At 39.4% G+C, this 27,381-nt stretch overlaps 1 protein-coding gene across 8 annotated transcripts in view; it reads left to right on the top strand.

The window, feature by feature from the left end:
* The window catches only part of LOC110974873 (AT-rich interactive domain-containing protein 1A-like), a 117,697-nt gene that overhangs the window by 46,492 nt on the left and 43,824 nt on the right, over positions 1 to 27,381 (top strand). For 7 of the 8 annotated variants that reach the window (XM_087146645.1, XM_087146644.1, XM_087146641.1 and 4 more), the window contains 5 exons: positions 10,705 to 10,918; positions 11,708 to 11,812; positions 14,555 to 14,785; positions 18,088 to 19,074; positions 20,338 to 20,501. In XM_087146645.1, the coding sequence (XP_087002771.1) occupies positions 10,705 to 10,918; positions 11,708 to 11,812; positions 14,555 to 14,785; positions 18,088 to 19,074; positions 20,338 to 20,501 (1,701 nt within the window). The remainder of the gene's footprint in view (positions 1 to 10,704; positions 10,919 to 11,707; positions 11,813 to 14,554; positions 14,786 to 18,087; positions 19,075 to 20,337; positions 20,502 to 27,381) is intronic. The other variant, XM_022226795.2, reaches the window with a different exon arrangement.

The raw sequence follows: 27,381 nt of genomic DNA, 5'->3' as shown, positions 1-27,381 counted from the left end.
GCCATTGTTAATGCCTGTATTCACTGATGCTCCATCTGAAGTAGCTGAGACCAGTCCCTTGGTATACTTGTCATGGGGCATTTTCAGCTTGTTCTCCAGAGCATTGTCGATGGACTAGAGCAGATCTTCTGTTGTCCTGTCGCCATAACTGTCTACATTCTCCAGTGCAGCAACATAGAAGACACAAGGGCCATTAGTGACAACCCTGACCATCGCCAGCTCTTTCTCACTTGAGGTTTTTCTAGTCTGTAATTCACTGAGAACAGAAAATGCAGGATGAGCATAAAACAGACGACAGCTTGGCTCAGATCACATTTGCAATTTTGTGGACAAACTCCCTGGCTTTGTTGCAACTCTGCGCTCCCTGAAGTAATTTGACTCTGTTTACTTTTTGCACCCTCACCACAGTCTTGAATGTTGACAGTGGCAGTCCGTCAACAGCCATGTTGTAAGCAGTTCTCAGCAGCTTTCTGTAACCTTCTTCAACATGAATGTGCATCAAAACGGCAATGCTTGGCTGGGTACATTTAGCATGTAACCCTGAAGCTGAACCAAATGCTTCATCATCATCTCCAAGATGTTTGTGATACTCCAAAGGGATGTATGTGCCTGAAAGAAGGAAAAAACTTACATTAAAAGAAATGGTTTTTAATTTGTTTTGTTTTTATACAAGCAAAATCAGAAATCGATTGAATGCGGACGACATGTAGGCAGTTATTGTTACAAGGTACAATACATTGCGATTGAAAGTTAACTCCAAAATGGGAAAATTTTTTCACATTTTTTCTCTTCCCAGGGAATTCCTTTTCACTTCACAAATTGTGAAAAAGTGTGCCAAAAGTGGGAAAGTATTTTCACACTTTTTCACACAAGTTGGAAAATATTTAATAGATTTTCCCACAAGTAGGAAATGATTTTCACAGATTTTCCCACAAGTGGGAAAAGATTTTCACAGATTTTCCCACAAGTGAGAAAAGATTTTTGCACTTTTTCTCACAAGTGGGAAAAGATTTTCACAGATTTTCTGTGGTAGTGGGGAAATAATTTTGCAAGCTTTCTTCATTTAGTAGTATTGGTGCATGTACATGTAGACATCAGGAAGTTTTTGTTCTCTGTGGTTTCAAACATGCGCATCTCTGAATATGGAAAGTGGAGGAAAATCAGTCTGAGAGAAAAGTTCTTCAATTCTCAGGAATATTCAGATTACTTGAGGAAGACAGCATTAAAATTTCAACGCAGTATGTTTCTCGGTTTTGAGCAAAATACAATGTGACAGGAGAAATCAAAGCTGGCTATGGTTGAGGTTGGAGACAAGCACTGAACACCGAACAGCTGAATTACAGTAAACTGCCGTTATAGCGCTCTCTAACATGTCTTATATTATACGTTATAAGCGTTTAAAAATTATTAACCCACTTGGATGGATGCTCAACATGTGCACCGCATTTGTGCACATGTACTTGAACATGTATCCACATGTTGTCATGTATGTAAATTATGTTTACATGTATTGGCAAATGTATGTACCATGATTTCGGAATAAATGCCTTTTGTCCGATTATCTCGACGTTTTCAAGATGCCGATCAAAAAAACTTTCCAAATCTCTACAAAAACTGCCACAGGGCCTCGTGCATGCCGCACCGCATCGCGAAGCACAAACTGCATCTACACTTACCGCGACATCCTGACTGCTACTGCATGCCCATTCATGGACAGTCCAATTGCTGACTTTTTCCAGTAAGCATGTGACCACACAATAAGCATGTGAACGCATGTAAAAACAGACCCGATATGTCACACCGAACACAATCGGCAAAAAGACGAGATTTGCTACATGAAGATACATGTACAATTTAAGCAATTCATTTTATTTGTCGATCGAAAGAAACCTTTCGGTAACAAAATACTACATATAGTTTTTCATTGTTGATTTTTTGAGTGCCAAACTACACCACAAAAATAAATAAAAAGTGGGCAAATAACCCATGTCGCCACAGCAGAGCGGGTTAAGTTTGCTGTAATACATACATTTCATGTGCTTTGTGACTGCATGATTTGGGGACTCCCGTTTAATCACTCAACATCCAGAAAACTTTTTAAACATTTATTCTCCGACATTGACGAGTGTTTATTTATGGTAATCCAAGAAAACAACTGCACCAGGCGGGCGTGGCTCGCCGTGGTGAGCACATCCCCGCGATCGCGCTGGATGGACCGGATGGCTTGGCCGAGGAAATCGCTACTAGACTACAACAGCACACTCCATGTGGTGAGTTGGCCCTGACCAGCCCCAAGCGCAGCGCAGCGCAGCCTGCGTAATGGACTCTTCACTGCATAATAGTCATGCGTGTGTGGCAAGTGTTGAGCATTTTCGCTGCACAATGCTTCTCATTTTTGCAAGTTTCGCATGATTTTTGGAAATTTTGACACTGTTTTTGCACACTGTTATTTTTTCCCAATGTTTTTGCAAATGTTTTACGCCGCATTCACAAAAGATTCACACAATTTTCGCACTGTTTTCGCACGTCATTCGCCCCTTTCACGTCCGATTTGCTACAAATTCGCGGGGGGGGGAAGTGTTGGTCAAATGCGAATGCGAATTCCTTTTGCTTTTTTCCCGTTCCTTTTTGCAGCGTTAACTTTCAAATGCAACGTACTGTAGATAAATCTATTATACTGAAGTAAAAAAGAATTGAGTATGTACATGTGCTTCCCGAAAGATTTCATGGGTAAAAAACATAAAAACAAATTTAAACAATGACCTTCATGGGTGACTTGCAAAACAAATCTTTAAAGTAACTGATCCATAAGAAATTGCCCATTTCAGTCACCCAAGTTTAAAGTATGCATTTTTTTATTAAAAAATTCAGTATTTCTGAAGGTTTAAAATTTGTTAGGGTCATGGTAATCATAGCATACGTATAAAAATAAAGCACATCACATTTAACCACTTGCCGCCGGTACCGGACATGCATTCTTTATACGCGTTGTCGGGGTTTCCGAAATCAGACAAAGGGAACTGGGCCTTCTAACAAAAGACCGTACTCGTAACAAAAGACTAGGCTGGTGGGCATTACCAACATTTTTTCACTCTCAATAGTGGAGATAATCCAGCCTTGTTTTGAAACATACCACAGTTTTTTGGATTTAGTGCGAGCGGATTACCAACGGGGACAAAAGCGCTCCGCCACTGCAGCGATGGGCCACACAGTATTTCTACGCGCTAATCTGGTCCCTATTGAAAAGAGGTCAGCAGTGCACTGTGCCAGTTTCGTGAACAAAAGAAAATTACCTAACATTGCACAATCTGGGCTCTTTTTACCAGGCAGCAGGCCTGGCTGAAATTCTCCAGCGTTAATAGATATTGTCAGTCACATTAGAGTAGAAACCAGACAGTCCTTCCTGTGGGTGTAAGTGTCCAGTAAATGAAAAAATGAATTTTTAAAGAATTTTTAAAACAGAAAAAAAAGAAAGAAAATAATCCCGTCCCAGCATCATCAACATTCGTAAATGCCCCTGGCGCGAAGTGGTTAAATGTATTATAAATACCAGAACTGAGATGGACTTGACCAACCACAAGCAAAGCAGGTCTCAACAAGTCCGTTTGAACAAAAAGGCTAAAATTATCCAAGAGAATACAGTCATGATGCAATGTAACAAAAACACCCAAAAATGAAACATGGAAAAAACCACCTCACAACTATGGCACATCAGTGGAACTTGTAGTAAATAAACAAAACTCTTGGCGTATCAAAACAAAGTGCTGGAAAACGGAAGTATTATTCATTACGTCTTGGGTCAATATTGAAAAAAAAAATCAATGCAATTTAGGCATAAATTGAAGTAAACAAAAATACCGCCAAAGTTTCATGCAAGTTTGCATCACAACAATAGGCAATGAACATAGCTATGCTTTCAACTGTTGTGTAAAATTAGGCCTGTAGCCCTATTACAAATGATAGAAACCACAATGTTTGGGAAGAAATGGACACTGTTTTACCTGTCCTTGGTTGGATTTTGTGACTTTTCATGACAATCTGACTGCATTTTTGAACGTTACTGTTTGAAAAATAAGAGAAGATTTTAAACAAAATCTTAAGGTAGTGTACCTCTGGTCTTCAGAGTCAAGTTGCTGTATGTTTCATCACGAAGATGGAGCCATTGACATACAGTTGTAAGTCCTTCAAAGCTTGACCCCAAATCTCTCTGTCATGATTGATTTTGTCAATAAATTTTTCGGCAAACTTTACACCAGGTTTTGGTTACCATTCTCCAGCCATCAACTTTGGTATTTTCATAGCGAAAGTTTTAAATTTGCCATAGCAGGAAGGTACTTTTTTGGACATTTCACTTGGACGATATTGTCATGGTTTTGTACAGTTTGTAGCTAGGCCCAGTCAAAGAAAAATTGGCAAAGTTAATTCATACTGACTTGCACTGCTCAAGCACGTGCATGAAAATATTTGCATATGATCACTATACTACACATTTAGTGAATTTCCCTGTGTCAGGTCTCTGTATTCGCACTCTGCTTATTGTGTAATGTTTTTCATGTGGACCGAAAGCTCATGGCACACCATTAGTTACGATCGGAGCATCCGCTTAAGGTCAAGAATGATTGGCTGTTGTGGTTCGGGAAAACTGCTATCTACCAATAGAAACTTGCATAAGATCACAAACACTCCAATCTGCAGACCGTCTTTTGCACATACATGTACATTACAGTACTGTTTGGCTGTGCACTGTACATGTACATGCACTGTATGTACACACGGCTGATTGGACTGTGACAAGATCATGCACTCAAACAAATCAATCGTACATACTTTTAATTTATAAGCCTAGTGGGAAAAACCTTCAAAAGTTTATTACCAGCAAATCACACGGTCCAAGATTTTGGGTGCTCATTTCAAATGTTTGTCCTAGTAAATTCCTCTTCAATTTTCAAGGAGCGCAGTTTTTTACGCTCCTTGGACACCAACAAGGACCGCAGTAGGAGCGCCTGTGCGATTGCACTCCCTTAATATGGACTGCCTTCAGGACTTTACTCCAGTTCAAGGGACCATTTGACTTGATCATACCATCCAGTGTTGATCAACATTGTCGATGGAAAGGCGAATCCGAGTCACTCTCACTGATCCTGCCTCTTTCAATTCACAGTTAAGTGCGAGCAACCACAGCGCTCACACGCAGGCGCATTCGTTTAATTAAAATAAACAGTCCTGTAATTGCAGAGCTGAGTGTGACGTCATCAAAACTGGCTTTGATTGGATGCTCCTGATGACTTAGTTTGTTGACTCATGTTGTTGACATCAGTAGCAGTCTTTATTTAACTTAAATAACTGTAGCTGGTTCGTATGTCCAGCCTGTGACTGGTTTATGTGGACTGCGTGTGGCTGGTTCATGTGGACCGCCTGTGACTAGTTCACGTGGACCGCCTGTGACTGGTTCAAGTGGACCGCCTGTGGCTGGTTAGTATGTCCAGCCTGTGACTGGTTCATGTGGACCGCCTGTGACTGGTTCATGTGGACCACCTGTGACTGGGTCTGGGTTGATTTTTGATCGATATATCAATTTGCTCAGCACTAATTTCTGCTGACCAGTTGAGGACCCATATAACTAGGCCTGTATTGGTTGAATGTTTTCCCTCAGATTTAAATGAATATTTGTATGAATCCTAATTTAAAGCCCAAAATATAACGAAGAAAAATTTTCTCGAAACCCTTTTTCTTTTAATGAAGGGAATCGCTCGAAATCGGACAACTCTACTTGTCAGGATCTTTCGTCATATGTATTGTCAGCGACATCATAAACTAACTCAGAAGTCCAGTTTGGTCCATTTCCTGGAAACCTTGCAAAGAATAACTGCGGTTTCACAAACCATGACAGGAACAGTGTGCATTCAGTACCCACACTAATGTATGATTTAAAGAGTTTGGTTTTCGTGAAGTAACATAAGAAAAATTCTATATAAAATAATTGACACAAATTATACATATGTTGAAATTAGCAGTTAACTAAAAATTATTCTTACTTAGGAAATTAACCAAGGTTATTGTGTGAAAACAAAATTGGAATGAACGTTGTTTGTTTTAGTTTGTTAAAATGGCAACGAGAACTTGAATTCTCTGCGCAAGGCACACACAAAGGTACCATTTTGGATTTTTGATAATGATGACGATATATGACTAATGTCAAATCTCTTACAGGTGGGTCAATGCCAAATACCAGAAATGAATAAAAATCCACTCAAACAGAAATATTCTATAAGTATAATTAAAGACAGAATTAAAGGAAAAATTGTCAACTTTCTGGGCAATTTTTATTTGTTTTGTTTTGTTACAGATTAGCAATTCCCAGCATACATGTATATGTGACTGGTTTGTGTCAGGTTTTACAAAAGTTTGTCATACAGGGTCCAGTCCACTAATTCAAGCCCCATTGAAAACAGTGTAAAATCAGCACCGTTCAGGGCCCAATAGCATGCACGCCAACATCCCTGAGATTTCTGAAACACAAATGAAATTCTTGTCTGGTCACTTATCTTTCAATTTCTTTTCAATTTTTTGTGGGTTAACCAATTACATTTTTAATTATTCCCACAAAACAAAATCACCCCCCAAAAAGTGATTTTTCCGAAGTCTGATTGCAGCCATTTTTCAAGTGGCAACCCTCAACTTTCTCGGGCACTTAGGACCATTTTTCAACCGTAGTTTTCAGCCCTTCTGCCCTCATATGAAAGCTCAAAGACCCAGGGAGTTGATCCTGGCGACGATTTACACAATCTCACCATTTTGGGGGCCAAACAATCTCTTTTTTCAAAAGATACTGTGGGTGGGGGCACTTTTAATGCTAATGAGCTGGTCAGAAATTCTCACTTGAATTAGTGGTCTGCACCCTACATGGTATTGTTGACGAGATCCCATAAGGTCATACAACTGACCTCTACATGTGGTGAAAACTGTAGGCCTCCACCAAGCATGCATGTACATACACATGTACAGTACATGTACACTGTACATTGAGCTGCACAAGCTGTGCCCTTTGAGCCCATTGCACTGATAATACCTAACTCTACCAACCTACACACAATGGTGCTGTATAAGATATAGTCCAGGGATCATGTCCAAATGTTTAGTAAGTGTTAAGTTCCTCATGTGACCCTGTTTGCAGTATTTCAGAAATAATATATATCACCAATAATGTACATTATTTAGAAATTATATATATCACCAATGATATGCTCAACACATGAAATTTTCTGCTTGTTTGACATGAGAGAAATGTGTGTGGCTCATGCAAACTGCAAGTGGAAATAAACATGATCAGTTAAACATGACCTGGTATATTGTTTCATTCACACTCAAAGACCTACCGGATTCATTATAAGGAACTTAAATATCTTGTCACATCACAGAATTTTTAAGTGTTACTGTAAGGAGCTCATTTCAAAATATAAATCACACTTAATAGACATGTGGTTGTAGTCAATTTCATATTTAAAGCTGGTTTTTCTTTAAATTTGCACGTACACAGAGCTTACATCCAGGTCAGGAACTTTCTTCATGTGGCCCAGTGATATGGTTATTGTCCTGCATGAATTTCTCATTTAGTGCATTACCTGCAAGCACCTGCTTAGTGAAAAACTCTCAATAAAAGTAGCTAAAGAGGATTTTTTTCTTTAGAAATAGACTTAAATTTTCACATTCAGCAGTAATAAAATATTTTGGAATTTTAAGAACAGTTCCGTCTCTTAAACTCAGATGTTTGTAGACTTTATATAAACTTTTTCTGCCCGTGTCGCTTTTATCATTGAATGAGGCAGTAGTGATGTCTGTCTATTTGGCGAGCTTAGTAGAATTCATACACCCTCAAACCCTCCACAGTGCAAGCTGAAAAAAGTCCACTAACAGTCCACAGGATAAGAGAGATTCCAGCGCTGATACATGTACATGTTTATTGTTGAAACCTGCCAGCAAGGCCGGAACTACTTTCAGATGCAAATGTGTGTGCGCCCTCATAAATAAGCCATTAGTCATTCAGCAGGCATACATGTACACACATAGGCTACTGGGCACAATGCTGCTGCATAATGTGGACTGAGTGTATTTCATGCATGTAGTGCACCTCCTGGGAGGTGAAGGCATATACACATACAGTACATGTACACTGTGTATGCATATGAGCAGAAACCAGCCTTTTAATTGGACCCTAAGGGATGAGCTTGAAAAGCCAAGTTTTTCAAGTTTTATAATTTCCACGAAACCACTGCAAAAGCATTGACTGGTGTTTATTTTTCCTTTGTGTATTCCATTGAATCAGGGTAGCCATGAGATAGGTAATATGCATGCACTGCTAGCCTGCCTTACAAGGCCGGCAACCCCTGTTACACTAATGCTACTATCTGGGTGACTTCCTGGATGGTTAATTGTAACTGAATTTTAACTATTTATATTTTGGTTGAGAATTTTTAAGGTATGCAGCCTCATACATGTAATTTAGCTAGAATTTTCAGTGAGATTTGGTTCCATTTTTTGGCAATGTTTTAGTTTTCTTTGTTTTTTTCTTTGTTTTTTGTCCATTTTGTTTCAGATTTTAAGTGGAGTAAATGTTCTTTGCAGTTGTAGTTGAAGCATAAAGAACAAGTTATTTTAAGAGTAATATTGATAAATGTATGAAGAGTTCAGGAAATCAAGTTTTTGAAATTAGCAGCCAGATTGACGGGCTTATTTCATGGCTGATATCTTTAAATGCTAAAGAATAGGGAAAAACTACCTGTGGGTAATGTTGATTACATAACAGCATTCATATATGTGTTCATATTAAACTTTTCTTTTAATTTTTGATGCAACATTCTCATTTGGAAGGGAGAAAACATTCTCCCAGAGAGAAGTATGTGTACGTAAGTAAAGAATAAGTAAACATTTTTCAGTGATGAAAAAGTAAGTGTCGTTTTGATGGTCATTATGCCATGATCACTCTTTTTTATTCTCATTTCAAGGGATAAATTCAAACTGGATTGCATGGTACAAACTGACATAAATGTTTTGCTTGAAGTTACTGACACATACTTTCTGTTGAACACTTCTAACGTTTTGACATGTTTAGAGTTGAATTATAAGGGGTAATGCATTCCAATTTACTGTTAACATAATTTTAGTGACTTCCAATTGTTTTAAAATGTTTCAGAACCTACGTATATAGATTTATGCATTTTAGCATTTTCAAGTGAAGGGGTCCTGTGGAAATACTGACAGCACACCACTTTTCCCATGATTGATAGATTCTATTTGAACGGTAACGTAAATGTGTGAAATGAAGTTTCTCAACATGTAAATTGAAATGTCATGTTTACTTGAAAACTACATGTAACCATTGAGCTTTTATTAAGTGTTGAAGTGGGCAAGCTGAATTGTTGCTTAAGAGTGAAGGATTTAGATGTTAGTCGTGCATTGATGGGCATATGCTGTGTTCTTGTTTTGTTAACTGCTCTTGAGACGGTCTGAAGGAGCTTCATTCAAATTGAATCAAGGGGGCTTGAGCATATGTAGGGCAAAAGGTGAATGACCAGCTGACTCCAATAATATAAGGTATGCATGCACCTGATGCTAGTTTGGTCTGCAAAACATTGCAAAGAGCTGTTGATTAACTGTGAAGAACCAGAATCTGGACATACATGTAGGCCTCTAGGAACATCTAGATTAACCCTAAAAGAACTGGAGGTGGAGGGCAGAACCCACCCCACTCTGACCTCACCCCTAACCCCCCACCCCCCTTCCCCCAAAAATCTGATATCGCTGCAGTGCATTTTTTTTCATGACGTTGGCCCTCTGGAGGTTTTCAGTAACCCTTTATGAAAATCAAAAATACTATTCTCGTGCTGTTTCCATTTTTCTCATTATAAAATTGATGGGGTTTTCCCTTTGGTGCTGAGTTATTTACTTTCTATTGTTTGATACCAGTATGTTGATATAAAGTGGTTTTTATCTGAATATCTTTGCTCACATAAGTACTTGGTGATGCAAATAATTTATTTGCTGATTAATTGGTTTCATACCATCATACTTACTGTTTGTTCTTTGAAGCTTTGATGTTTCTGTTCTATCCAGACATATTTTGATGCTAATTTGGGGGCATGTTCAAGGTTATTGTCATCATTTTTAGCACTTAAGTTCAAATGAAAGTGTTTGTATCAATCATTTCTCCGTTCATAATGTGCTTTCCCAGGGGGACAGTAGGCGTGATTCTAGAACCCTGTTTTGACAACTTGTCAACATACTTGGGGAGGAAGAAACCGGAGCATTTTCCTAGAAAGGCACAGACTGGTATCCCCAAAGAGTGTGGATTGAGTGTTAGCCTCTGCATGCATAAAGCAGAGACCAACAGGGCTGATAAGGCCTCACCAGTAGGCCTCATAGCGGACGTTGCAAATACAGGGGCAATTTATAGCTTCATCTAGCTGCGTGAGTCACCCTTCCCCAACAGGAACATACCAATTTTGCTGCCTGCAGTTTTTGATTTTGTGAATGTGTGTATGCTGGGGCTGTCAGTGCTGTTTGGTGTGAGCCTTTTGCTAGATTCGTTCAACACAGTCAGCAGCATTCAATCTATCTTTACTTGGCAATTCCCTTGCTGTGATAGCAACCTGCCTAGTCACCAGATTTCCTTCATTTCCCATTTCATTATCTCTTTCTCCCTCCCAGGATCTCTCTGGTTCCTTGGATGACTTGCCAACTGGAGCCGACTTCTCTCAGAATAATGTGGCTACAAGTTCCCAGAGCACTGATTCCTACTCACAGTCATCACAGTCCCCCCACATGCATCCTACGGTGTCAGCTTTAAGGCCTTCCCCTTCACCTGTTGGCTCACCAGCTAGTCACATGTCACGCTCATCACTTTCTCCTGCCAGTGTGCCAGGTAAGTAGTCTAAGGAATCTCATACATACAGACATTTGTAGACTGTGACATGCATACAGATTTGGCAATTGGACATAATTTCTTCATTAGTTTACCTGTTGAACAAGGCCAATCAGAAAGGATCGACCATTGGTAAATGTACTTTCCGTAATGTGTTTGAAGTTACTGGAGCAGCTGATACATGTACCTGTAGTAAGTGGGAATCTGAACAAACATATTGAGCTCGTCCTTAAAAACTTCCATGCTTTCATTAGTTCTTAAATCAATGCGCTCAGGGAGCTAAGAATTTATAGAATATCATCCTGAAAGGTCAAAATCTTCCCAATTCTACATTGAAATTGCTATGTTTGTTATTCGACATAGTCAGCTGAAAGCTATCAACCAGTCAACTGCCTTGATCTCATTCTGTTCAAGATGGCATCAATTTTTAAAGTCGGCCCTTATTGACCAATCCAATAAGTCACACCCACTGTGTATAGGGGCAGTTTCCAGTTGCTTCACTGCACAGCATGTGTACTGTGTATGTTCCAGACATGTAGCCATTATGTAAGTCACTGCCATGGTTTGACTGAGCGCTGTGGAGCAATGCTTCAATGGATCTGTCAATTGGGTGTACACATGGCATCAACTTTGATTCTACACATATCAAACGTTCTTTGGGAAACAGGCTCTGTCAAACCGGTGATACTTAGACCTACCAGGTATTGTACAATGTATAGATGTACAACATCCAAAATGATTGTATTCAGTGTCACCCTATAAATGGCTTGAAATATTTTGGTATGGCAGGAGGATCACTCACTCCTCAACCAACTTCCATGCCACCACCTTCCAGCCAGTCAGAAACCAGTTCTCACAATCAAATGAGTCAGTCACCAGTAGGACAAGATAGAGGTGAGATGAGCTGTTCTTCAGACATTGACCATTGGAACTTATTCAAAAGGAAGTCATTTATTTATCATGTTCCCTTAATCTATCTTATTCAAGGTAATCTGTCAAATGGGATGGTCTCAGACTGTTTGGGGTTACCATGCCTCACATTAATTTTTGTCTATGTTACTTAATACATTCAGATATGATAAATTACAAATTTTAAATAAATTCATCATTATGAATGAAATGAATCAATAGTGAACTTATATTTCATTATTTTCATTTTTATTCCGAAATAAAAAATTTAATATCACTTTCAATTCAATATGGCCAACTTTTGAATAGGGTCATTTGACTCGACTACTCACGGGTATATGTTTACAGAAACCGAACGTCTTTCTTTTAACAACTAAACATGCCATAATGCAATACATGTTCATCTTAGTTCAGTAAAAAGTAAGTTGCCAAATTTGAAATTCCAAATGTCAGAATGGAGAAAAATAACAGAAAAAAGACCAACATTAAAATGGTTTCGGGGGGGTCACCGAAGAAACCCAGACTTTTTGAAAAGTATGTCAGAATCAGGTTCATTGGCACAGTAATAATCTGGAAATCTCTAATAGGGGTGAAATTCCTCTGTATTTTTTTGGATTTCTGTTTTTTTCAGAAATCCGATGTTCGTTTATGGATTTTTTTGGTTTAAACCTTTGTAGGAATTATTTGTGGAGTAATGTTCATGCGCGAAAGTATGTCAGAATCAGGTTCATTAACAGTAATAAATGGGGAATTCTCTTTTACGTCAGGGGTGAGATTTCTCAGATTTCTGTTTTTTTTTCAAAAATCAGCTGTTGGTTTACAGATTTTTTTTTGGTGTAAACTTTTGTAGGAATTGTTTGCGAAATAATATGCATGCGCGACTTTGTAAAGTCTAGTATAGGCAATCAAGAAGTACACAAAGTGATGTTACTCCTTCGGCAATACTGTGGTATGCCCAATGGGTGTGTGGGCAGTGAAAGTAATCGCAGAAATGGGTATATTGTGTATTCCCACGCATATATGGAAATGTGTGCAGCGGGTCCAGAACATAAGTGTGAAACAAACCAGCAACACATGTCATTTGTTGTGCACATGTTATTGCAGCATAACATGGATGCCATTTTGAGTTGCTTACATACATATGGTGGATTCCTCTTTCTACAGAAATATTGGTTGATTTGGGGGATTTTTCATAGGATACATGTGACTCTAGATAGTTTGGCTTAATGGCACATCAAATAATTGACCAAAATGGGGACCTTTCTGTTGATAAAGGTACCAGAAATGCATTGAGGTTTTCATGGTTGTTGGAGACAGAGATGGATTGTGAACATGGTGAAGTGACAAAAGCAGAAAGGTGATATTGGCCTGTTACAGAGATTTCCTGGTAAAGCTAATGGTTGGACACTGCGAATGCTTGTGGTGTGTTCAGTTGTTGAAGTATGATGTTGGAGGCTTAACCACAATGCGCCAGGGGGATTTATGAATGTTGATACTGCGGGGATGAGATCTTTTTCATTTTTTTCTGTTTTCAATATTCTTTAAAAATCCATATTTTCATTTACTGGATACTTACACCCACATGAAGGACTGTCTGGTTTCTACTCTAATCTGACAGACAACATCTATTGACGCTGGAGTATTTCAGCCAGGCAGGCCGCCTTGTTAAAAGATCCCAGATTGTGCAGTGTTACGTAATTTTCTTTTGTTCACGAAACTGGTACATTGTGCTGCTGACCTCTTTTCAATAGGGGCCGGATTAGCATGCAGCAGTTTTGTGTGGCTCACCATTGCAGTGGCGGAGCACATTTGTCCCTGGTGGTAATAAGCTTGCAGTGAATGCCCCAAACTTTGGTATACTGTTTCAAAAAATGCTGGAATTTCTCCACTATTGACAGTGAAAAAATGTTGGTAATTCCCAGCAACCTGGTCTTTTGTCACAAGTAAGGTCTTTTGTTACAAGGTCCACATGCCTTTGTCCGATTTCGGAGACCGCGTCTATGCATGTAAAGAATACTTGCCCAAAACTGGGCTCCCCAGCAGCAAGTGGTTAAAGGACATATTGTGTTGTAAGAGTTCATAAGTACGATGATTTCTTCTAAACATGGAACTTGTGTAATACAAAACTGCTGCAAACTGCTAGTTGATTTGACTACAGTGACCTAAAATATCAATCACAAAATAAGGAGACCCTGACATTTCGATCCCAGCAGAATGTTTTTAAAAGGCAGAAAAAAAATCCAACTCCTTACTTGTGCATGGTATTCAGTTGTTTGGGATCCTGCCTAAAAATGGATGTCATTTCTAAAAAGTGACCACAGTTGAATTTCAGATAATATTAGAAGAAAAAGAAATTGACTGAGCTGCCTTGGGAGAAAAATTCATTAAGGTAGAGTCTATCACAGTGAAAGAATGTTTCTTCCCTAAAAATGATTACTTTTTTATCATATTAATGTCACTGTAACACCTCAATCTTAGGTCAGGTTTTTTTTGTATCAAAAGTTAGTTTTTGGCAGCATACCAAAACAGGGTTTTAAGTAAACAAAAATGCAGCTGACATTTTTCAAATGGATGCTGGTTTTTGGCCTTCATACCTGGATGTACATGTAGCTGTTGTAATGTGTGTGAAATATATCATTTTTTAAAAGTGGTTTACAGATGAATTCTTGGGTAATTGGTAATTAGTTTAAAATTTATTTTTTTATCTTGTTCATTGGAAATGTCTAGTTTTTAGCCAACCAATGATGTCGGCAGCATCCCAGATTGGAACCAATCAAATGCCACCACCCTATGGATCGCAGGGAACCCCTAAGAGCCACCATGGGCAGCAACAGTCAAGTCACCCTCCCAGTGCTCCCGGAGGGTCTCAGATGTTCCCTGGAGTGGGTGTTGGTTACGCAGGAGGGGTTCCTGTAGGATTCGGACCTAATGTTAGCCAATTAAATCAGCAAGGTACAGGTATATTGATAAGGCACTGACTTGAACAATTTACCACCGTCAACAATTTCAACTCTGACTGTAACCGAGTTGTTATTCAAAAAAGTTGATGGTCTTAATGATGTATACAAGACTAGAACCATGTACAGTTTTGTCAATTTTCAGCCACCAATATTTAATACTTGGCAAAAGAAATTTAGTATTTGAATATGGAGTTCAATCCACATTTCTCTCCGTTTCCACTGTTGAGGCACTTTAGGCAGTTGTAGGGACGTGATGTCATGGCATGTTGCCCTTTCAGCTAGCCAGCAGTGCACTGGGATTGGGTTGGGAGCCGCTGCTCTGTGCAGTTGTGTGTGTAGTACTTATACATTTTGTACATTACGCAAATGGCAGTTTGCTTTTCTTGATATTGCTTTTGCTTCATGCCCAATTGAAAAATCATGCCAGGATGCCTTGGAACATACTTGCCAACTGTTCCAATGAAATCAGAACTATATGAGTAAAACAATTGCGGTTACACCATGGATAAATCTCTTTCTTGAGTATGTGTGGTTCTGAGAAGAACAGGGGAAAAAACTTGACGTTTTGAACAGTGTTTTCTCTCCGTCTTCACTCTCCCACTGTAAACCCCAACTGACACACTTGAGTAAGCACACACTCAGGTCATGCAGTACCAGGATCCAGCGCAGCATCCATTGTTCCCGCCTTCACTGTTACCGCCTCAGTGCTTCACAGAACTAATCCCTACATCTGTATCCCTCTCTACACCATATAAGTTCCACTCCCAGTCAGAATCCTGCAGTCTCCTGAAGACAGACAGAGTACACTGTTTGAAACATCAAATCTTTTTTCCCCGGTTCTTAGCAGAACTACATGTACTCAAGAAAGAGATTAATCCATGGTGTAACTGTAATCGTTTTACTCACCTTTCAAGGGGTCTAAAATCAGCTGAAACCCTGGAGTAGCCCCTGGACCCCTCCAGTAAGTGGCTCGTGCCAAGGTGCTTGCGTTCCATGTGCAATGGCCACTCTGTTTTCTGACTTTCCAATGTTCGCGGGTGTGACTTAGAATCATGCCATTGGTGACTGCAAAATTTTAGCAACCAAATAAATCCTTTTAGACTGACTGTTCAGATTGCATATAAAACTACAAGGCTTAGAGTAATGAACCATATCCTGAAGTATGAAGATCACTCAGCCAGCCACCATGAACATTTTTGCTAGAAAGGGGGCATAGATTTTTATATTAAACAAATTGTACTGTCCTGAACATTGGAGTTTGTGATTTATTCTCCATACTACACGGGGGAAGAGCTGGTCCAAATGATGGCGACCAAGGATGCCCCATCATAATTACACCACTGGCAGTAAGCCATGTGATGATACTTTGTGTCAAGTGGAAGACAGTACTTTAATGAGGACATTTTCTCAAGGGAAACAATTTGAATAGAAATTGCTTTTTATTTGATGTCTTATACTGCTTTCTGTTTGTGATACTCCTGTGGGGTTTGTCGTCCACTTTGTGTGCCAAAAGGAACTCCATACATGTAGTTCCAAGGGTATTTTTCAAGGGGATTCTCAATTATTCGTAATCCAGTAAATAGAAAAATATGCTGGCTGGAAATGTTTCTGATCAGCTTTCATAGTGTGAACTTTTCTTGTGTGCATGTACATGCATGTACTCATGCATGCAGACAAATTGTTCACAAAATGTACACAAAATGCGCAGGAAGGCTTACATCATGGTGGTGCATGCACTTGTACAGTCAGTGGATAATGTTGGTTGTAAAATTTACAAGGCCTACATTGATTAATGTTTAAAATTCACTTTATCTGAGTTTCATATGCCCTTGCTCCACATCCATTTTCTCAAACTACCACAACCCACCTGTCCTACCATGACTACAAAAGTTTGTGGTGGAATTCTCTTGAAAATCGTACCTTTAGCACATAGAACTACCATTTGGTCATTAGGAATGGATCCAGGGGCCTGGTTTCAGTATCTGGATCACTGTTCATCACATCTGTGTCGAATATTAATGTCCGTCAGCCTCTGGAAACTCAGCAACTGGGAACTTGAATCAGATCCACTATACATGAAGTTGTCTCCTTGTGGACACTAGATTTGCCATTTTTATACAAACTAGCATGGGATCTTGAATCTTTGGTCGGCAAATGTCATGGCAAAAGGAACACCAAGCATTCATCCACATGAAGGAATGTACATCCTGCCATGTTACACATGCAGACAAAGCTGAACAATTACACGCTATGACGTCATGCATAAATAATGCATAATGCGCTACATGCAAAAGGAGGGCATGATGTATAAAGTGTCGTCTCAACAATAGTTCAATGACAGCTCTCGAAACTCAAACTCTGGAACATTTTTTTTTCCAAATAAACAACAAGGTATTAAGTATATTTTTATTTGTTCTTGACATCTTTACATTTTTTATGTATAAATTTTTCAACATCACAATAGTTGGGTTTCAAAGATCACAGAAAATTACCCCTTACAGGGCCTATGCAGTGATTTTTCTCAAGACACACTCTGTGGATCGTTATATTCTTTCTAACATGCGAAAAACTATTTAGCATTCTTTTGGAGTTGAGTAATGGTGCATATTTTAAAGCATTTCAGGTTGTCCAAGCTTCTCATGGCAATTGATGGTGCTTTTGCCGCAATGACATCCAGGGAAGACACTGTTCATTGTATTTTTGGGGGGAATTTATGAAATGAAAAATTCCTCGCAGTTTTGCTCATGAATATGGATATTTGTAGAATCAAGAAAACTAAAAAGGCATCTACTTTTAAAACAGCAAAGTAGATACTAAAAATGAAATTAACTGAAACACAAAATCGTATTTTGAAGGGTTCGAGTAAAATCATTGCATGGGTTCTTAACAAGTTAAATATTAAATGGAGTTTTATGAAAAGTGAAAGTTCCATTTCACTTGTCCTGGTGCTTCCCGTTGCTTAATAATTTCTCCATTTTGCACAGCTGCCAGTATCTCATTTCATCGCCCATCACATTCTTGAGATGTTGGGCTTCTTTGTACAAAGAATACATGGTGGCTGGAGACAAAGGAATGAGCAAATACTTGTTCTTGATTAAGTGTAGGACAAAACAGTAAACAGACACTGGCTGTGTTATTTTTTGTGGCTGAAAAAAAAAAAAAACAATTTGAATGAAAGTGTTGGAAGATAATTGAACTCAAACTCGCGTATTTTTGTTTCTTACACATCACTGTGAGTTGGGTACAGCAGCAGTGTCAGATGTCGTCTGATAGACTCTCATGTACTGATTTATATCCCAGGGAACTATCAAAGACAGGCTGGCATGCAGGGACTTTGTGGACCACCTACAAGCTACCCTTCTCATTCTACTGGTAATGGTGGTAGCAACGTGTTTATGGATGGTCGTATGCGCAATACCAGCAGCAGTAGCAGTGTGTCAAGCATGGATGGATTTAGCAACTCACAATACCCAGGATACAACTCAGGAAATGTGCCCACAAATAGTGGACCTGGAATGAGTCCATCTCAGGGCTCAACTGGAATGAACTCCGGAATTAAAAGTCCAGGACTTGGAGCAACTAGTTATGGCTATAATCATCCTCATAGAACAACAGATCAGCATAGTGTTGGACCAGCAAGTAGTAATACAAGTGGAGGCAGTAGTGGAATGGGCAGTCCAGGGTTGGGTACAGGTGCTACGGGTATACCCGGAGCCTCGAGTGAAGCAAGTATTGCTGGTGGATCAACATCCCCGGGAATATCAAACTCAACACCTAGCAATCTTGCAACAGGAAATAAAGGAGCCCAGGCTGCTGCAGAAGCTGCTGTCATTGCTGCTGCAAACATGGCATCAGCTAAAACAGCATATCACCGAACACTTGGCAGTCAGAATCAGGGACGGCAGCAACCTCAACCTTTCCCACCACCCTACCAACAACAGCAGCAGCAGCAGCCACAACAGCAGTTACAGCAGCATTGGCCACAAGTGCCGCATAATCAGGGATTTCCAAACTCAGCCTGTCCTATGCCCAGTTCTTTACCAACTTCCATGCCAAACTCTTTGACTAGTCCCATGCCATCTAGTTCTGTGGTTAATTCCATGCCCAATTCCATACCCAGTTCGATGTATGGATCAGCACCTGGGCCCCTGACAAACTCCTTACCCTGTGCCAATATTCCTGGTACATTACCACTGTTCTCCCATGCTAATTCCCAAAGGAACAATTCCTTCATGCCAACTGACAGCACAGGACAAGTGACGGCTACTATGGCTAATAGTCTACCTGGTGAGTTAGTGTGATACTGATGTTTATTGTGCATCTGCTTAGGGTTTCAGGTGTAAATGACGTAGTAAAACGTACATGTGAGCATGGTTTCCAGCATTAAAGAGTAGCTGCAATCAATGTGTTAAATGCAAAAGTTCGAAATGAACTGTTCTGTCTCAGTTAACCTTATTTTCAACTTTTGAAAGGGTATTTACTGCCTTCTTGGTTTTTATGCTAATCAGCATTTACGTATTTATGAGCAACACTTGAGATGTCATCCGAGGAAGAAAGCCTCAATGTTACATTGTACACAAAAGATCTTGAATTTTTGTAGATTGTGCTGGACTAAGTTTTCTCTTTGCTGCTTCACTGTTCATGAACTTGGCCATAAGAAAACATCCATTCTTTTCTCAAATGTTTTCATGAAATGAATTCTGGGTTCAATGAAAGGCCTATCCACTAAACTGTGTCTTCCATAAATGACATCACAGCAATAGCGCCCTCAGCTGTCCTGGAAAGCATGAATATTTGAAGTATATAGAAGTGCACTTTACAATGCATTTAACCAAATGGGAATGTGAGAGTTTTCTTTCATTGATGAAGACTACAAAGTTGCAGAAAAATTGTCTACAAAAAATTCATTGCAGCTACACTTAGTGGTTTCTCCATGCTCTTAGTGCTGCAGAACAAATGTTGCTACTTTCAGAGGATACATCACATGAAGACAAGGTCATCATGTGTTTTCAAGGTGGTAAAACCCAAGCAAGAAATAAGTCAACCATTATTTTGTTGCATTATGATCAGAGAAGTTTTATCATAAGTGTAAATGCTAAACAAACCCCGGATGGCAATCTCTGTAAAGTACTTGGTAAACTTTGTCATTATTTTTTAAATGCTTAAATATTCAGTTAACATTAGTCAAATATAGCAGACGTAGTGAGCCAAGATCTTTGCAAGGTGGCATTTCAAAGGCAAAAATTTAACACACTGTGGACATTGAAAATATGTCCAAGACATTGAAAAATGTATCAAAATTTCTGGGATGGGATCAAATGCTAAGATGCTTCTTACCTTTTGAGTAATAGTCGGCAATTTTGGAGAAAGTGCTGTTAAGTAATGTGTTACACAGAATTTCTTGGACTCACAATGTAATAGTTTTTCCATAGGCTTAGTTTCCACAGTTGAAAACCAATGAATTATTAAGAAGAATGCCTACTAAATATTGAACTGCTTTTCTGTTATCTAAGCTCTATATTGAGTACCTGAGTTTATGAATTCATTTAGGGTCTGTAGGAACATCGGTGACACCAAGTATAACAGCCCCAGTGTGCATGCCTTCAGTAACTGCAAGTGGATTAGGCAACATGCTAGACACACCTAAGAACAGTCCAGCCATGTCCAAGGAGGATGCCAGAGCAGATACTCCGCAGTCACAAAAGACAGTCAAGGTATTAGCGTTCTCATTTGATAAATTTGTTTTTCCATCAATAAGAGATGCCACTTCTGTTTTATCCGGATTTCTTGTTTTTTATTTATTTTTTTACAGATCCTCGAAAATCTCCTTTGTTCTCAAACCTCCATGTTGTTTCTTCTAGCTCAAAAGAAAAGGCCAAAAAAGAAAACACTGGAATGCATTTATTTTCACCTCGAATTGTGCACTACTTAGGGCATGCATGTGTAGCTTTGTCCCTTTTAGTAGCCTTAAAAACAAGGCTGCCGAGCTTGCATGGAATACGGCAAGTGGTACCAGCACCTGCATGCCTTTATGATCGTCAAAACAACCAGTTGTGGCAGTGCCATGTGTACCAAGTATGCACATTGTAGTGAACTGTCTGAACACGCACCTCATGCGAGTCAATTATGTGCTTGTTGCTCGGTGGGCGTACTGAGCACATTTATTACTCGGCCTATAATTCAAGACTATCATATCAGTAAGTGGTTCGCAATCACAGTGATACTATGAATAGGTATATTGTACATACATGTAACAAGCCAAGAACCAACTACATCGTGGTCGTGCATGTGTTTTCGCAGAACGAACTGTTGATCAATGTCTACAATGCAAGTGTGCACGGTTTCAAGTAAGAAATCTCATGCAACATGCTGCAGATTTTGTCAAAATATGGAAAAATTAAAAAAATGTTATAGAAAGAATGGACAACTTAAAAGCCATCAAATCAAAGGTGAAAAGTACCAAAAGTGGAACTGGACATGGCTGCTAGAGAAGTAAACCCCAGTCGTGCGCTTCAATGCTTTTTGCCACTAAGTTGTTTTTCTTTCAGGCAGACTCTGTGAGCATCTCTGAGTAATACGTTACCATGATATTACTCCCAAATATTTTGTGCAGGTATCAGCATTGAATTTTGACAGTTTGCCCTGGCAGTGTTTTTTTGGTGGCTTCAATTGTGGGTCATATAAAAGTACAAGAAAGGAGAACAGTGCATAATAACAAGGTTAAATTGTGTACCAGGTGCCTTAGTACCTTAGTACATGTACTTCATGAACATTTGACTATGTAAGATCCAAAGGTCCAGACATAAAATGCTTTGACATTATTCGTTGAATTGTTTCTTGGATATTTGCATTTCGTTTGGCACATGCGTACTGTAACTGCTTTTGTCTTTGATAGTGAAGTGGTTCTAGACCTGTGCTATAAAAAATAGAGAAGGCAAATTAGCGCTTGGATCATTATATCGTGACTTAAGCGTCAGTCTCCTTCTTACAGATGTTTCTGCACAGGATGTATTAGACAGTTTCTTATAATGACAACCATAATAAAATTGTCTGCTGCTTCGCAGTCATACACTTTTAAAAATGAATATAGTAAGAAGCTTCTAATTTTTTCCCAATGCAGATTTTAAATATTTCAGAAAAATATTTTAAACGATTTCCCCCGATGCATTTTTTGAGTGAACTGAACTAATAACCATGCCATAAACATATAACTGTCGTTGGTTGTATATTGAAAATAAATCTGGTAATTGTTTCTGATATTTTGACCCTGATAGTTTTATAATAGTTTCTATTTCCTTGTTAAGTTTCTGTTACCTTGTTCTGCCCTTTGAAAGTGGCAAATTTCATGCTAATTTAATTAAAATGAAGTGTAGGCTATTGAGAAAGAAACCAAAACAATGACACTAAGAGTAGGAGAGGCAAGGAAATAGGAGCCATCTTAAAAATGGAATTGAAGATGTATACTATGTGCAGGTGACTAGTGAATTTCAGTTGTCGTGGCGACTATCAATAAATAGTCACGACTAGTCGTGACTATTAGCATTGTTTATTTATCCATTAAAACCATGTCCACAGTTGCATAACGTAACATGGGGTTAAATTTGAATAATGTTACACTGTGCATTCCACACATTTTGTTTCGTTGGGATGGTTGGATTTTACACTTTCATGAATGAAATATGAGGGTGTTTTTTAGATGGAAACTTTCGTCAAAAAGGCTTGTGATATTCTATCTTTGTTTTCTGCTTACTTACGACCACTTTTCGGAAGGAAACCTTGATGTGATCAACTTTTTTGCATTCAGCACTGGTGCCCGACCTGTGACACACTGCTACGATTGCAACAATGAAGGACAGGAACTAGTTTATGGCCGGGCATTGCGCGTTGAATCGGTCTGCGGGTTCCCTTCAGTTGTGGAGTCTGATTTTCATGAACACATCAAATCAAGAAGGGAATTAGCCGCAGATCCACGAACATAATTTTATATTGTTTGTGTATGTACTCAATGTTTTAACGTCTTTATTACGAGTTTCCACTGTCTCACAAGAGACAGAACACTCATGCAGCGTGGTAAATTTTCAAGAAATTTTATATGAACGTGGTTTTGTGGTTCGTTACCTGTGCGGACCCACCTCATGCACAGTGCGGCCACGCATATTTTGATTGATACACGCCATTGTGACTTCAGTTTTTTGTACAATGATTTTTAAGAATCAAGGGTTTTAGATGTATTTTTGCAAATGATCAACATAAGTTTTTTCACGTTTGAGAGCCGCCATTTCCACAACTTATGTCCAAAGTTTCAAACTACACATTTTTTTAAGGCTTCTCCTTACTAGTGGGAAAAAACTCCTTGAAATTTCAGAAAGGATTTATTCCTACATGTTTTGGCGGACTAGTTTCGTACAGAACACTAATTTATCTGACCCCACCATTGTCACTTTTGTGGTGTTTACGTACAATATGTACATGTCCATGTATGCTTAAGCAGCACATGTGAGTAGCTTACCAGAATGCTAATGAGTCTTCAAACGTGCATGATGCATGTAGACGGGCAAGGTGTGTCCTGGATAGTCAGTCACGTTCACATGACTTGGACACTTCCATTTTCTTCAAGGGGAGGGATGAAACCCTGTTTTTATGTAAACGATGTCAGGACAGCTTATATCGAATAAAATATTTTCAGATCACTTTGCACAGAAAGAAATTATTGATATATTCAAACAAAATTCATTTCACAAATGTGAATACATTGAAAACTAAATAAACAATAAATGGTACCTATTTTGGTCAATGAATTCAACCAGGCACTACACAGTTCTTCAAATCAGCCTTGCGATGGAGGAGGAATTACAGGAAACGATTAGAATCACACATTCAGAAAATTAAACAATGATTTGTGAAGAAAAATTTGTGACTAATAAAAAAAACCCTATCACGGTGTGTACATTCATTACAAATCCTTTTATTTCACAGACATGCAAAAAAAGGAACAATCCTAAAGCTTAGAGCTCAGATGCATGCCCCTACTCATGAATAATAATATCTTCAAGCAAGAAGGATTATGTTTGCGCCCATGCCGTGCTCTGTACAATCATGTCCATTTTGAACTCAGCTCATCATGGCTGTGATGTACTGGCACTCAGCCCACACGACTGTGACTAGTCGACAATACCATCAAGAAAGGAGACAAGGTATTGGAGGTCGCTCACGACTATCAAGTTATGTAGCGTGTGCAAACCGACTACCCAAGCTCATTGTACAAAGTATACAAGGGCATGATGCATCGCCAGTGTGTGGCTGCTCTGAACAGGCAAGTTCTGTGCACACGTGGGGCAGCGCTGGTCTGTGGGGTCTGATCGGTACTCCACTCCGTAGTTCTAGGCACACATGTAGTCACTGGCTATGGCGCTACGAGTTCCAGCCACTGGTCGTGACACAGTCGTGACTATCTGGAAATTGATAGTCGAACCCCCATAACCCAAAGGCATTGGCAACTAGTCGCACAGGCCTAATGTAAACTGTGTTAAGCAGGGGTGTGAAATCTGATGTTTAGCGAATTTCCACTTTTTTGTTGAGTATGCCGAATTTCGTTTTCCGCTTTTTACCACCTACAGCACAGATTTTCCTAGTTTTTCTTCCATGTGCAAGCACTGATTTTTTTTTTTCTGTTTGTTTCTTTTTCTACCGCCGCAACGGCCAGGCCAAATTTTGCATGTCCTCTTTCTTACACCAAATGCCAGCAAAAACACAGTACTGAAGTGCCGTAATGCATGTGAATGTGATTTAATCAACTTTACATGTACATACGGCCTGGCTTGAAGTGCAAGTCTTGTACGTAGACAGCATCCTGGGAACCATCCGGTCATTGTTGTGATTAGCTGCAAATAAAATATCAGTATTCATATATGTAGGGATGAGATTCTTCCACTTTTTGGTAGATTTCCGCTTTTGGGAATTTGAAAGTCTGCTTTTGCAAATAGGTTCCGCCTTTTTAGACTGTCGGAAACTTCGACAGTCGACTTAGAATTTCCGATATTTTGAACTTTTCCTACCCATTTCATCAAGATAATTTTCGACTTCCAGGTATCAGATATGATAAAATATAGCCTCAATTTGTTGTGAAATAAAATGAAATTGCATTTCTCGTTGCTTACTTTCCATGTGCCACGCCATTTTTATTTCGTCGTAAGAATATCCAAATCATCGACCACGAAGAGCATGACATGTACATGTATGTCATGCCATGCATGCCATACTTTCATGTGTAGTTTAGGCACACGCTGTCAATGTACATACAGATCTGAACCGGTACCATGCTAGAATTGGGAGATAAGATTAAGCAACACATTCCATTGGCTCTTTTCGCTGACAAAAACCAGTGCCGACCAATAACCATCTCTGTAGGAAATGTGTTTGTTTCCAGGTAACTGTTGGTTGTCATGATGGCTCTGATGTATCCTCATATAAGCCAATGACTGTGCACTTTTCATGCTACTCACCACATGCACGAGTGTAAAGACCGCCATACGAAGCCACTGGGCGTGCTACCCTGAATACTTTTTGTGTGTTATCACAGAAAAACGTATCGCCGTGTGTGTTGTTGAATGGACCTTTCTTATCGTTACATTTCCATCGTCATGTCTGCCCGTAAAGACATCATTCATCAAGACGAAGAAAGGTGAAGCACATTGACAAAGGGATTAAAAATCCTGGCGATGGGAGTGGGTTGAGTCCAAAATAAGAGGAGTATTCTTGTCTGAATTTATTTGGAAATTGGCAAAACCTGGTAAGGTAGTTGTGTGATGCAACATTAATTAATTACGCTTTCCTAGGTTAAAATACCTTAACATGTGCAGAATTGTTGAAATACAACGAACTCTAGAAGGGGAAAATAAATTATCCTCTATCATATACGTGTATACGTGAACATAATCGACATGTATTTTGAAGCACATGACAAACCATAAGTGATGAACAAAGCTTTGTGCTGGACTCAGTATGGACTTTCACAAATGTTTCTATTGTAAAATGTGTCCCAGTGGGGCTTAGCATTACATTGCATCACAGATCATCTAAAGTTGAAATTTTTCTGGGGCCCGTGTGCTATAAAGGGCTTTGCGCTGCACGCTCGCAAGTTTCAGCTGTTTTCATTTTCTGAGAATCTTGTCCCTCTATATGTGTCAGTGGGACTTGTTAAAGCCATTCCTGCATCAGTACAAGTAGTGACTAACAATCTCCACTATAACTTGCTGTAGCATACATGTCACTGTAAATATGCTGCTTGAAATAAGGTTAGTCAATTTTTGCTTTTGCCAATAGAGGGATTCTAGCATGGGGCAAAGTTCTTGTCATGCATTTTGTACGCTTTTTACGCTTTTTGCACATCATTTTTACAAGATTTCAAACAATTTTTGGACATAAACTAATCAAAATGTCAGTGCAATATAAGTGCATAATTATCCAAAGAGGTTGTGACTTGGATACAATCAACATGACGAGTGATCCTCAAGTTCCAAGCCGTGGACGTGGATGGAATTCACCATAGATGGGCAGCAGTTAACATGTCATGTGCATTCTTACGAAGTATTGAAATGTGGAAAACACCACAGAGCAATCTACATTTCAAAATTTTCCCAGTGCCCTCGAGTGGACCCCAGACCCCACGCTGTATATGCTTTGCACTTTAATAGCGCTTACATTTTCAGCTGTTTTTAGCTTTTGTATTTATGCTTCACTCACACCCCGTTTAAGTACCACACAAATCTAATTCCATCACAGAAAACAACTCACCTCTATTTATGGTCGCCCAACTCATCCAAAATCAACTTCACTGGTTGTTATCACAAAGAAGAATTTGTTGTGTGGATTCATATTTCCCTGCCTGTCTGCGGACTACTCTCAAAACAGATGTCTTGAAACAGGGCTGGGGAGCTCAGTGGAAGACCAGTCTGTTGCTTGCACTTGGTCCACAAAACAGTCTGTTACACATCAATCACTCAGAACTGCTTGCCATGTCCAACGCCTTGGAGTCCTTCAAATCCAGGGTCCTAAACAAACTGGTTCTAATCAAAATGGACAACTCCACAGCCGTGTCTTATATCAGTTGTCAAAAGGGAACCCATTCTCCATCTCTTTGCCTTGCCACCTGGGAATTTCACAATTGGTATATTCCTTGGCAAATCTCTTCCCAAGCCACTTACCTTGCCAGGAAGAATTCATTGGCCGATGCCTTGTTCTGAGGTCAGATCACTTGGTCCTTTCATCTGGTAGTCAAACATGTTTTCAACATTTTTTGAAAACCACACGTGGACCTGCTTGCATGCCATTTTGGAACCACCAGCTCCCAACCTTTCGCTCGCGACACCCTCATTCTGTGGCTTGGGAGGTGGATGCACTCGGCTTCTATTGGACATTGATTCATGTCTATGCTTCCACACCAATCTCTGTTTACATTGGGACCTAATAGAAATAGAGCCAGAATTGTCCAGAGTCATTCTCATAGCCTCTTTGGCCATGACAACCCCTGTTCCCGTCAGTGTACTGAGCCTGCTTGTTGATTCACCAGTCATATTCCGAAAAGCCAACTTCCAA

This window comes from Acanthaster planci, linkage group LG15 (genome assembly GCF_054643075.1).
Source record: "Acanthaster planci isolate LZ-2023a linkage group LG15, COTS_SCS, whole genome shotgun sequence".
Taxonomy (NCBI): domain Eukaryota; kingdom Metazoa; phylum Echinodermata; class Asteroidea; order Valvatida; family Acanthasteridae; genus Acanthaster; species Acanthaster planci.
Note: the sequence above shows the minus strand (reverse complement) of the source record. Positions and strands in the feature narration are given on the sequence as shown.